The sequence below is a fragment of the Hyaena hyaena genome, unplaced genomic scaffold, assembly GCF_003009895.1.
Source record: "Hyaena hyaena isolate Hyena2069 unplaced genomic scaffold, ASM300989v1 scaffold_2, whole genome shotgun sequence".
Lineage (NCBI taxonomy): Eukaryota > Metazoa > Chordata > Mammalia > Carnivora > Hyaenidae > Hyaena > Hyaena hyaena.
Genome location: NW_024080634.1, coordinates 1,379,281 through 1,392,180, shown reverse-complemented (window position 1 = coordinate 1,392,180; position 12,900 = coordinate 1,379,281). Strand labels below are relative to the sequence as shown.

The 12,900-nt window shown below is 36.4% G+C and overlaps 1 protein-coding gene across 3 annotated transcripts in view; it reads left to right on the top strand.

Annotated features, from left to right (window-relative positions):
• SCAF4 (SR-related CTD associated factor 4) overlaps positions 1–12,900 on the top strand; it is a 59,862-nt gene that overhangs the window by 22,204 nt on the left and 24,758 nt on the right. For all 3 annotated transcript variants that reach the window (XM_039228843.1, XM_039228851.1, XM_039228834.1), the window contains exons 2-9: positions 1,327–1,410; positions 2,344–2,388; positions 3,913–4,074; positions 5,274–5,409; positions 5,963–6,102; positions 6,720–6,896; positions 11,830–12,023; positions 12,686–12,794. In XM_039228843.1, coding sequence (XP_039084774.1) covers positions 1,327–1,410; positions 2,344–2,388; positions 3,913–4,074; positions 5,274–5,409; positions 5,963–6,102; positions 6,720–6,896; positions 11,830–12,023; positions 12,686–12,794 — 1,047 coding nt within the window. The remainder of the gene's footprint in view (positions 1–1,326; positions 1,411–2,343; positions 2,389–3,912; positions 4,075–5,273; positions 5,410–5,962; positions 6,103–6,719; positions 6,897–11,829; positions 12,024–12,685; positions 12,795–12,900) is intronic.

Sequence of the window (12,900 nt, the reverse complement as noted above, 5' to 3'; positions counted from 1 at the left end):
TTGTAATACTTTAAATTATCTTTATTCTTTCTTAATTCTCATTAGTTTATATAATCTCAAAGATTACTGCCTCCTTTCTCAGTGTTTTCTGTTAGCATTAGTCTTAAGGATAAGGATCTTAAGGATAAGTCTTAAGGATAATTTTTATTATACTGATAAGGAAATAAGAAGAATCATGACCTTATTTAGAGTCACTTTTTAAAAAACAAAATTCCTTAACAATTCCTTCCTTGATATCTTGATATTTCTCCCATTTTCTGTATCTTAATATTACTTATAGAAAAATTCAACCTTTCTCTGCTTAAAGCAGAGTAACTGGTTCTTGTATTGATTATATCCGGAATTCCATACCTTTTCTAATATTATTGTTATTGTTATCTGTAGTCCCATTGTGTCTGTAGTTTTGAAAAGCTGTGAAAATTCTCTGTAAAATTTTTAAGATACCTTACCTGGTAGGACTGTTTACCCTAACTTTGTTCTTTAGGTTAGCTTCTTAATGGTCTAATAAAGGTCTTTGTCTTAAGAGATTCCACATTTGAAATGTCAACATTATTTAGAAGAAAATGGAAGGAAATAAGATTCCTATAAAGCCTTAAAACTTATTTCAAAATATCTTTTTAGAAGTACTAGGTGAGTGTTTGCCCATGATTAAACAATAGCAAAAAAAGAAGAATTTAAGAAGCTAGATATAAGCTTCATAATGTCAGGATTTTGTCTTTATAACCCTCTGTGGGTTCTCATTATGTCTTTGTTGGATTTAAACTTTGGGGGGGAAGGGGAAGGAGTATGCATGTGTGGTAAAGCCTCATGGGGAGCGCCTGATTGTTGGATTTACTGTCATGAGATTTGTTCAATATGGTGCCATTTTTATTCCTAATTCAAGGAATTGTGAATTCCTGATTTAATGTATTTTTTTCCAAATGAACTTTAGAATTAAAGTTCTCTAAAATCTCTGAGGTTTGCATTAAATGTTGAGTCATACTGTTGCTACTTTCAGTCCAGGAACATGGTATGTTTCCCTTCAAATCATTTTTGAGTTCTTCAGCAAAACTTTGTAATTATTTTAGTTATAGATTTTGTAAATTTCTTAATGTTTTACTTTCTTTCTCCTTTGCTAATGTTTGATATTTTTTCCCACCTGTATTTTCTTACTGGTGATGCAGGTTATGTAGGAATTTTCCTTGGATTTTCTTTACTAGCTAAATTCTTAAACTTAGTTCCAAAAGTTTGTTACTCTTTTAGTTAATAAATTACAGTATTTTTGTAGAACTGGGAACTGACCTCTAACTTCACCTTTAATTTTTAAATTATTTTTGTTTTTTTAAGCTCTTTTCACTTATGGATATGAAACCTCCCATCTCTCGAGCCAAGATGATTCTAATCACTAAAGCTGCTATTAAAGCTATTAAGGTAAGAATAAATAAATATATTTAATTTGAAATTTTTTGGGGAAAATTTGAAAATATTGTTAAACATGGGAGAATTCAACCTGTTAGTTTAGGCCTGAATCAGAGAGCAGTAACTAGCTGTTGCTGAAGGTATATGATGATAAAGTACAGTGTATTTACATTGTAACATTATTTCAAAACCTGCTTTTTTCCTTTTTTGTTGTTGTTTAGTATCTCCCGTTTATATTATTTCCAGCTTTCTTGAGGAATAATTGACAAAATCAAATATATTTAATAGTAGGATAGCATAGAACATGATGGTTTGGGACTCCTGGGTTGCTCAGTTGGTTCAGCACCTGACTTAATTTTGGCTTGGGTCATGAGCTCACATTTGTGAGATCGAGCCCTGCATCGGGCTCTATGCTGAGTCATTGTTTTGGGACTCTCTCTCTCAAAATAAATAAACATTAATAAGAAAAGAAGAACATGATGGTTTGATACATATATACATTATGAAATGATTAACACAGTCTGGCACATCCATTGGCTCACATAATTGCCTATTTGTGTGTGTGTGTGTGTGTGTGTGTGTGTGTGTGTTGGAGAGTGCTCAAGTAGGGGAGGAGCAGAGAGGGACCCAAATAGGCTCTCCTTTATCAGTGCAGAGCCAGACATGGGCCTTAATCCCACTAACCATGAGATGATGACCTGAGCCGAAATCAAGAGTTGGAGGCTCAACTGACTGAGCCAGCAGGCAGTTTCTGTTTTGCTTAATTTCTTTCTGATTTATATTGTTCACTTGTTGAGTAGGGATTATTTCTCATGGTTCACTCACCATTATCTTGAGAATTATTCAGATTTTGCAAATTTTAAGGTTTCAAATATTTTCTAATTACATTACTGAAAATGTAGAAATATGTAAACTGTATAATAATTTTCTTCTGATTCTTTTCAGCTTTATAAGCATGTAGTTCAAATAGTAGAAAAGTTCATCAAAAAGGTAACTATCCATTTCGTTATTACCTCATTGTAGTTATCATTATTTGTAATTTATGTTTTTCATTGTAATTTGGATGCTTGGTTTTAAAGCCAGTCTGCAAAAAAAGTTGTCACTAAGTGTTCTTTTTAATTGCTTGAGTTTGTCTTTAAACAAAACAAAAGCAAACGTATAGCAGTTCTGTTGGATTACACTTAGTAGGAGGTAGGCACTCAGCAAGTCTTGTGTGCTGGGCAGGGCGCTTCCCTGACGTTCCTCTTCTGCGGTTTGCTCTGTCTGCTTTGTTGACATTTAACTCATCGTGGAGTATTTCGGATGAAATACCTTTGTAAAAGTTTTTCTTTCTAATTTTTCTTTGCTTGTGTCATAATTAAATCATTTTACAGTTTTTATAGTTGTATCTGGTTTTATAGCCATGTGATTTGCACACAGCTGTCTCACCAGAGGACTGAGAACAGATACTTAAACATCTCTGTCTTCTTCCCCAACTTGGAGCTGTGTTGTGTGGTACATACTAATAAATGTGTGTGGTGTTGTCTTTGCTCCATGGCTTTTGAATGCCAGCTAAGAGATAAGAATTAGAGTCCCAGTAGACCAAAAAAATGTCAGTAGAAGTTTCTGTAGTGGCAAGTCACAGTATAAATAGGTAAAATAGAAAAATATTAAAATTACCTACATGCCACCTCCCAAAAGGGCTATGATATTTATATTTGGGTCTACTCATTTTTTCATTATGTACATGTACATTCATAAAAGGCAAAGTGGTGACATTGATAATCTGTTTTTCCCCCACTAAATTTATCCTAAACATCTGCAGAGTATTCCATCGCCTCATTGTTTCCAAAAGTTACTCAGTTGGTTCTGTGTTGTTAGACATTTCACCTCAGTGGCTGGCCTTACAGAGAAAATTAGATGCATCTTATTTGTTTTCCTTATGATAAATGTCTAGATGTAGGATTGTTGGATCAAAGGCTTTGCTTTTATTGCTAAATCATCATCCGTAAAGATTATACCACCAGAAATGTATATAAATGTCTCTCTTTTCTTATCTTGTTGGTTTGCTAGGCCAAAAATGATCTCTCCTTTTAGCATTTGTTTTCTCTGGTACTGTGCTTTAGTAGAATTAAAATCAATGCTGTTAAAATTATCTTTTTGATAATTTCAAAAGGTAAAAGTAATTTTTTTAAGCAGGATAAGTTGGAGTAGGAAGTATCATAAAAAGTGGATTTGTACGGAAGTGGCTTAGGGATTGGTAAAGTAATGTTGATTCCAGGAAATTGTGGGGAGGTAGGTAGAAGGATCAGAGAGAAATGTAAATTATTGGGGATCTAAAGTATCAAGATAATTGATAGTCTGTATGAATCTGTGAGCTTTGACCAGCTAGCCAATAAGAGAGCTATAAACATTCAGGCACTTTCTAAATACAAATACTCATTGGATATATAGAGTTTTATAAAAGGGAGATTAATGGGTGTCAAATTGTGATTTTTGCTTTTCTTCTATTGACTTTACATTTTTCCTTTTTAGTGTAAACCGGAGTACAAGGTTCCAGGATTATATGTAATTGACTCAATTGTGCGACAGTCTCGTCATCAATTTGGAACTGATAAAGATGTTTTTGGGCCAAGATTCTCTAAAAACATAACCGCCACATTCCAATATTTATATCTTTGTCCATCTGAAGATAAGGTATAGTTAGTAATTTTGACATTAAAACTTGTATTCTTATTTATTTATTTGAATCTGTTTAAATGTATATTATATTTGGGGCGTACTGTATTATTATAGTTATGTGGTGGTCTCTGAACTTGAAAAAAACAAAATCCACTGTTTTCTGTTGTGGTCATCTCATGTTTAATCTGTTTTGTTGTGAAGTCCTTCAGGAATGTTGTACTGTTGAAAAAGGAGCACCATCTTGCTTTAAAGAAGACATTGTTGGAAAGGTTTATTTTTGTTGAGTGTGTTGGAAAGATTTATTTGTGTTGACTGATAAATTCTGCAGTAGAGGAGGGCAGTACTTGTCTCATGTTGTTGCTTGTTCCAGAAGAAAGGGACCAATAATTGATGGCTTTCCCCTGCTTATAGAAATGCTAGAGCATAATGGTATTCATTAGCAATCAGACTACAGTATTTAATTCCTCACATTTATAACTGATTTTACTATGTACGGTAGAAAGGTAGAAAAACATTACAGACCTTAATAATAGGATTCCTAGTGGGTAGGAGAAATAACACTGCTAAAGCTATGCAGAATAATGAAGAATGAAGACATTTACAGGAAGTGGTATATAAATTTGAGTGTTGTAGTTTCTGTATTTATGTTCTTAGAGGAGTGTTCTTATGGGATAAGTATATAAAAGATCATTTCTTGAGTAGGACATAAGAGTTATTCCCATGAATAACACATCTCTGGATCTCCATGTTTAGTGGTCCATAAGGCTACTTACCTATTATTTACAGATCACTTTCTTAAATATTTTAACTGTTAGAATTATCCTGAAGAAATCCTTCTTCACTTCATTTACTTTTCTCAGAGAATGGGGTTTTGTTTTGTTTTGTTTTTTTGTCAGTGATGGCATTTCTTTGTAATCATAAATGAAAACTTAAAGTACATTTTTTATTACATTTATTTAGATTATCTAGGTTATATTTCTTTTTTGATTCTTTCCTCTTTTTTTCCCTTGTTTTTTACTTTACACTACTGAAGAAAAGCTAATTAGAGTAGTTTTTAACCAGATTGTAATTCTGAAGATAACTTTTTTTCTGTTAGTGAAACAGACTTAATATAGAAATAGTAGCCTCGGGATTTTTTTTTTAATTATTTAGGGGTATAATACATTATTTATGCAAATATTTATTGTATATTCATGTTTTGTTACACATAACAGAGTAAAATAGTTCGCGTGCTGAACCTTTGGCAAAAAAATGGAGTATTCAAAATTGAAATTATTCAGCCTCTTTTGGACATGGCAGCAGGAACCAGTAATGCTGCCCCAGTACCAGAAAATGTTACTAATAATGAAGGTATGGTCAAATACAGCTGTGAGCTTACACAATATTACAACTTTTTGTACATGAGGAATTTGAAGTTTGTTTGTATTGGTGGAATTTTTTCATAAAAGTAATTGGAAGGTATGCTTTACTTTCCACAATTCATTTTTTTTTTTAATTTTTATTTTTTATAGTTTATTTTTGAGACCGAGAGAGACCGCATGATCGGGGGAGGGGCAGAGAGAAAGGGAGACACAGAATCCAGAAACAGGCTTCAGGCTCTGAGCTGCCAGCACAGAACCCGACACGTGGGACTCGAACCCATGGACTGGTGTGGGATTGTGACCTGAGCTGGTCGGATGCTTAACCAACTGAGCCACCCAGGCGCCCCCACAATTCTTATTTCTAATAAAAATATGCTCTTTCAGGATTTGTGGCAGTACAGAGTCTAGTACCATGATCTATATTTTTACTGTATATTAAGATGAATGGAATGTTATTAGAGTAAAATAAAGCTTAATGGAGTTGAAAAAGGAAAATGTGTAGAATAAAGTTTCATAGGTCTTAATGACCTTTTCTCTTTTAGGTTCACCTCCACCTTCAGTTAAAGTTTCTTCTGAACCCCCCCAAGCCACCACCAACTCTGTACCGTCTGTACCACAGTTGCCTAGCTCTGATGCTTTTGCTGCTGTGGCCCAGCTGTTTCAGACAACTCAAGGTCAACAGGTAAACTGCCTGTCTAAAGATTAAATCCTTGCGGTTAGGTACTATTGTCAGTTTTTATTTTCTTTTCCTAACTAATGAGGACATTCAAGGGAGGAAATATTTCTACCTTTCACCTAGAAAAACCTTCACTAGGAAGGTAATGGCATAGGGATAATAGGGAAGATGTGGGAAAGGTAAAAAATATGGAAGCCACACACTGAGAAAGAGCAATAATACCTCTTTAAAGAGAACCTCGGGACTGCCGACTGGTTGGTACTGCTGCTCACAATTCTAGCATTTCTAATTAACTTCACAGTTACTTGGATTGGAGGTGAATTTTACATTTTCCTAGAAAACATTTATTTACCTTCTTCACAGTTCACTGTATTTTCTCTTTTTGAACCGTCATTTTCTGCCATTGGGGTGTCAGCATACATTTTTAACTTTAAGTGACCTTCATTGAATCTCTGATTATTTACACCAGACTTAACCATTGCTAAAAGATGTTTTCTTTTTCCAGCTTACTTTATGCTATGCTATTTTGAGCCACCTATAAGATTTTTTTTCCTCAGTAAATTAACTTTTGATGCTATGATTATATTTTGCTATGTGGTTTATCAGTTTTCCCATTCTTTAAGCTTCAGCAGATCCTTCAGACTTTTCAGCAACCTCCAAAACCACAGTCTCCTGCCATTGACAATGCTGTGATGGCGCAGGTCCAGGCTATCACAGCTCAGTTAAAGACCACCCCTGCACAGCCACCTGAACAAAAAGCTGCTTTCCCGCCGCCTGAGCAAAAAACTGCATTTGACAAGGTAGGCTCCAATCAGCAACCCACCTTACCTGTTCAGACCACTCAATTTGGAAGGTGGCAGTTACTTCTCTACTTTCTCTCTGGATTGTTCATTTTGTTGTTTTTTAGTTTGAAGGATATTCATCCTCAGCATCAAAACATTGATTATTTTTCCTGGTTATAAATGTAATATATACTCATTACAAAAACTTTCAGTAAAAAGAAAGTAGAAAAATAAACAGTAGAGCTTTTACCATTAACCCCCATACTTGCGAGATAACTGCTCTCTTCTAGACCAATTTCCTGTGGATATATTTTTCTTTATTTGGTCATAATATGTTTATATGTCACAATACATAATATTATAAATAAAACATATACAGTTTTTAACTTACTTGTTTTGATCTTAATCCTCTTAAATCCTTGTTATTGTAGAAGTTAGTAGATTTAGGTCTACATTTTTACTGAGTGCTTATTAGGACCATTCTATTAAATGTATGTCTCACAATTTAGCCATTCCTGTATTGATAGGCACGTAAGTTCCCTTTTGCTTTTTGCTGTTAAAACTTAGTTACCATATGTATAACTGGAGAGTTGTGTTGTTCAGTGTCTTCCAGCTGCTTTTTGGGCCTTAGGCATGCATGTTTAAGGAGCTGAGCCAGTAAGGACATAGATGTGCTGGATTTGCACAGCTTTTAGAGCTTCTCCTTGAAATGTAATCCACACAACTCTATCTTAGCTGTTTTATGTCTTGTCTGTTTATTGGGTTTATGACTACATAAAATTTCATTTCATTTTACAGGTCTCACTGCAAAAACAAAAATGTTTGAAAACCCTAGAACTAAGTAATATTTTTTAGTTTAATCATCTCTAAAATTTTTTATTCTTTCCAGATTTTAATTTTAAGATATAATTTTATTGCTAGTAGTCCAAATTAAGAATCCATCTTGGGGGTGCCTGGGTGGCTCAGTTGATTAAGCATCCGACTTGATCTTAGCTCCTGTCTTGATCTCAGAGTTGTGGGTTCAAGTCTTATGTTGGGCTCCACACAGGGCATGAAGCCCACTTAAAACAAAGCAAAAAAAAAAAGAATGCATTTAGTATATACTGTTTGTCATTATATCTTAGTGATTTATGAACAACTACTGATTAAAATAAGTTTGGATAGGGGCACCTTGGTGGTTCAGTCAGTCAAGGGTCCAGTTCTTGATTTCAGGTCAGGTCACGATCCCTTGGCTGGGGAGTTTGAGCCCCACATTGGGCTCTTCACTGGCAGAGCGGAGCCTACTTGAGATTCATTCTCTCTCTCTCTCTCTCTCTCTCTCTCTCTCTCTCTCCCCCTCCCCCTCTCCCTTCCCCTCTCCCTCTCTCCCTCTCCCTCTCTCTCTCTCCCTCCCTCCCTCTCCCCCCCTCCATGCTCTGCACTCTCTCTCTCAAAATAAACATAAGTGAAAAAGTACATGCTAACGGGGGAAATGCAGATAATACAGGAAGTTCTAAAGTAAAAAGGGGAGCGATTCTCTGCTTTGAACAGATTTGTATTCTTTCAGAGTTTAGGAAAATTCTCCCACCTGTATTTTTTTTTAATTTTATATTTTCTTTTGGTAGTTTTATATTTTTGTTTTCTGTGTTTTTCTCTTCATTCCACCTGGAACTAACTAGAATATGTTTCAAGATAGTTAAATCTTGAATTTTTTGGAAATAGCCAATTCTCACTCACTACGTTTGTTATACACTGAGTTCTGAATTCTCATTTGTGTCTATTTGTGGAAATTTGGATTCTGTTGTGCTCTACTATTATGTTTATTTCTGCATCATAACAATTTAAATACTTGCAACTTATATACAATATTCAGTATTTCATTTCCAAGTATTATCCACCTCCCTTCCCTACCCCCACTCCTTCTTTTTCAGACTTTCTTTGGCATATGTATTAATCTGTGTTCTCCAGGGGGAAAAGCTGCTTACACACACACAGAAGGATAGAGGAGAAGGAGAGATCAGTTGATTTTTAAGGAATTCTTTGACTCAGTTGTGGAGGCTGGCAAATTTGAAATTTGTAGGGAAGAAGGCAGGCTGGAAATTTATTAGGTAAGAGTTAATGCTGCAGTTTTGAGTCTAAATTCTATGGGGCAAGTTTTCTGTGTTGCTGTCTTAAGAATTCCTTGTTCAGGAAACCTAAGTTCTTACTCGTAAGGCCCAATAAACTAGGCACCCTAACCTAGCCAAACTGGTACAGTTAACCATCATAGAATACTTTTCAAGATGAACTATAGCATAAATTTTAGAATTTATTTCAGAAGTACCAAGAGCTTCTATAACAGCGTTTTCCATAGAAGTCTTACACAATTACTGCTTCATTTAATCGTAAGGTGTTTAGTCCTTTTTCATATTTGTTTCTTTTAAGTGGTCGTGTTATTAAACTCTTTAAGTTTTCTGGTAGGTTCTCTGAGATTTGTGAGTAGCAACTAAATTTGACTTTTCCTCCTCAACATCTATTCCTGTTTCTTTTTCTTGTTATATTGGTGGCTTGGACTTCCAAAAAAATGTTGAATAGCAGTAATGTTAATACAATAATTGTAACTCCTCTAGTGTTTCACCTCAAGTGGGTTGGTTGGTCAGTGTTTGTTAGTTGCATGGAGTTTAGAGAAACAAATTCTGTGCTTTTCCTTTGACTGAAAGGTCTGTTTTAAGCTAGTAAAATAGCTTGACTGGGAACAGTTTATTTCAGGTGCTTCACAGATCTTCAGTTTCCTAAAAAGCAATAAAAATGCCTTTTTGGATAGATTTCAGATTAATTATTTAATTGCTTCAAATATTTTTCCAAAGCATTAGATATAGATCTTAAAACTTTAAAGAACATATCTATATGTGAGGAGTGCCTTGGGTCAATCAGTTAAGCTTCCCACTCATGATTTTGGCTCATTGTTCATGAGATCAAGTCCTGAGTTGGGCTCCATGCTGAGTGAGGAACCTGCTTGGCATTTTCTCTCCCTTTCTCTGCTCCTCCCCCTGCTCACTTGAGCATATGTGCGCGCTCTCTCGCTCTCTCATTCTCTCTCTCTCTCCTCCTCTAAATAAACTTGAATATATCTGTATGTGATAAATGGCAAAGACCGTGAGTTTTGTTTTTTGTAGACCATTTAGACCTTAGTTTTAATTTTGATTCCTATTATTGACTCTGTCTTGATACTGAGTCCCTTAAATATTCAGTGTGCAGCACTGCAAAATAATATGGTTATAACTACACTTTACAGTTGCTGTGAGGGTTAAACGTGCTAATGTGTGGGAAACAGAAAGGTGTCCTGGTCATAATTAGGTTGCTCAGTTATAATAAGAACTTTTAATGATGTGGCACAGAAATACAAAGAAACACAGTGTTGTCCAAGAAGGAGACGTCCCTTCCTAATTTAGAAATCTGTTGTGCAGTAAAGTAGGACCATTATTTTTAGGCAGAAGTGTCATGGAACAACATAAATTTTAAGAATTTGAAGTTGAAAATCCATGACAAGAATTGACACAGCTTGAAGGAAAAGTATACTACTTGTTGAATGCCAGAGACTGAGAACTTTGAAGTCAAAAGAACAGTTCCCCCTTGGGGCGCCTGGGTGGCTTAGTTGGTAAAGCGTCCGACTTTCGCTTAGGTCATGATCTCGCGGTTCGTGGGTTCGAGCCCCGCATCGGGCTCTGTGCTGACTGCCAGCTCAGAGCCTGGAGCCTGTTTCAGTCTGTGACTCCCTCTCTCTCTGACCCTCCCCTGCTCACGCTGTCTCTCTCTCTCCTAGAAATAAATAAAACATTAAAAAAAAAAAAAAAGAACAGTTCCCCACATCCTAGTTCTACCATTCACTGACTGTGCAGTTGTAGTAATGATTCTTTTTTTTTTTTTTTAATATTTTTATTTATTTCTAGGAGAGAGAGAGAGAGACAGCGTGAGCAGGGGAGGGTCAGAGAGAGAGGGAGACACAGACTCCGAAATAGGCTCCAGGCTCTGAGCTGGCAGTCAGCACAGAGCCCGACGCGGGGCTCGAACCCACGAAGCACGAGATCATGACCTAAGCGAAAGTCGGACGCTTAACCGACTAAGCCACCCAGGCGCCCCTGTAGTAATGATTCTTAATTCCCTGGACCTTAGATTCCTTGTCTATAAAAAGAAGAAACCGTATCTAAACTATGTCTACATTGCAAGCTTCTTGTGATGTCATGAAGTATCATATGTAGATAGTAAAACACAGTAAATAGTAATAGTAGGTGTTTGTTTGTGGTGTTTACCTTCCTTACTTTCTGAACAAGTGTAGTTTTTTGTTTTTTTTTTTTTTAATGTTTATACATCTGTTTTGAGAGGGGGAGAGAGAAACCCAAGCAGGCTCTGCAGTGTCAGCTCAGAGCCTGACGCTGGCTCAGTCTTACAAATCTGAGATCATGACCTGAGCCGAAATCAAGAGTCGGACGCTTAACTGAGTGAGCCAGCATTTTCACGTGTGCCAAGTTCCAGAAGTTTTTGGTCTCTGAAAGAGAGTATTTTAATAAAATATTTATAGTGCCAAATTAACTATGAATTAAGCATATAGAAAATAATCAGGAAGAAAACACTGCATTTAAATTGAGAAAGAAAAGCAGAATGAAAAATTGTCTTTTTCAGATGGCATTTGTATGGAAATTATCTGTAAACCAAGGTCCTGAGGGGCCAGTGGGAACGTGAGATTGTGCAGGACAGCACAGTGGCATCGTAGATGACAGTAAACACGGTTGTTTTTATAAAGTCTTTTGTCTGGTGTAGCCCAGTCTCACTTTTAAAATGGAATATGGAGGGCGCCTGGCTGGCTCAGCCAGTAGAGCGTGCAACTCTTGCTCCTGGGGTTGTGAGTTCAGGCCCCATGTTGAGTATAGAGCTTATTTTTATAAAGTAAACAAAAATATTAAAATAAAATGGAATATTGACATCCATATTCCAGAAGCTACTCGATAGATTTGATTATGACGATGAGCCAGAAGCTGTGGAAGAAGCAAAGAAAGAAGATGCTGCTGCCGCTGCTGCTGCCGCTGCTGCTGCCACCGCCACAGCACCTGCTGTGGCTGTCACACCTTCAGCACCTGCTGCCACCACACCGGCTGCCACGCCTGCCACTTCCCCACCACAGGCACCCTTGTAAGTTTCTTTTTTCTGTTCCTCAGGGGATATGAGTGGGAATCACAGTGCAGGTAGAGCTGGCCCTTGTGCGCATGGTGGTGAGATGGGGGAGCCAGCCCCCGCGGTCAGACATCCACTTTAGAACTTCTGTCTTCCCCAAAACTTCTGTAGCCTGCTGTTGACCGGAAGCCTAATCCATAATGTGAACAGTTGAGTAATGTATATTTTGTATGTTGTATGTATTACATACTGTATTCTTACAATAAAGTAAGCTAGAGAAAACACAGTGTTAAGAAAATCATAAGGAAAATATGTTTATAGTACTACACTGTATCCAAAAAAATCTGTGGATAAGTGGACTCACACAGTTCAAGGCCATGTTGTTCAAGGGTCAACTGTAACTTTAGTGACAAAATCATTTTTCGTATCGTCATTGTTTTTTAAAATTATGATATTTTGGGTTTTCTCTTGGGAGGGGATCCTATCAGATTTGCAAGTAAAGATGGCTTTTATAATGGAAATAATGCTGAATATATAAATTAAGATAGGCAAGTATCTGATTCAGTAAGATATTGATTATTAATGACTCCTGAACAACATTCTAGTGTCCCTCTAGTATAAATTTGGCTAAGAATCTCACGTATTTTTGAATGGGTAAAAGACTACTCATCTTTTTTTAGTGGTTTTCCTGGAGATGGCATGCAGCAGCCAACGTACACACAGCATCAAAATATGGATCAGTTCCAGCCTCGGATGATGACAATGCAGCAGGATCCGGTGCACCATCAGGTACAGCTACGTTTTGCTAAGTGAAGATCTATTCATTAGAGCATACAGATGCATTTCCCAGACCACTGTCCTTGAGCTGTGTGTTTGGCCAAGTACTGCAGCTACC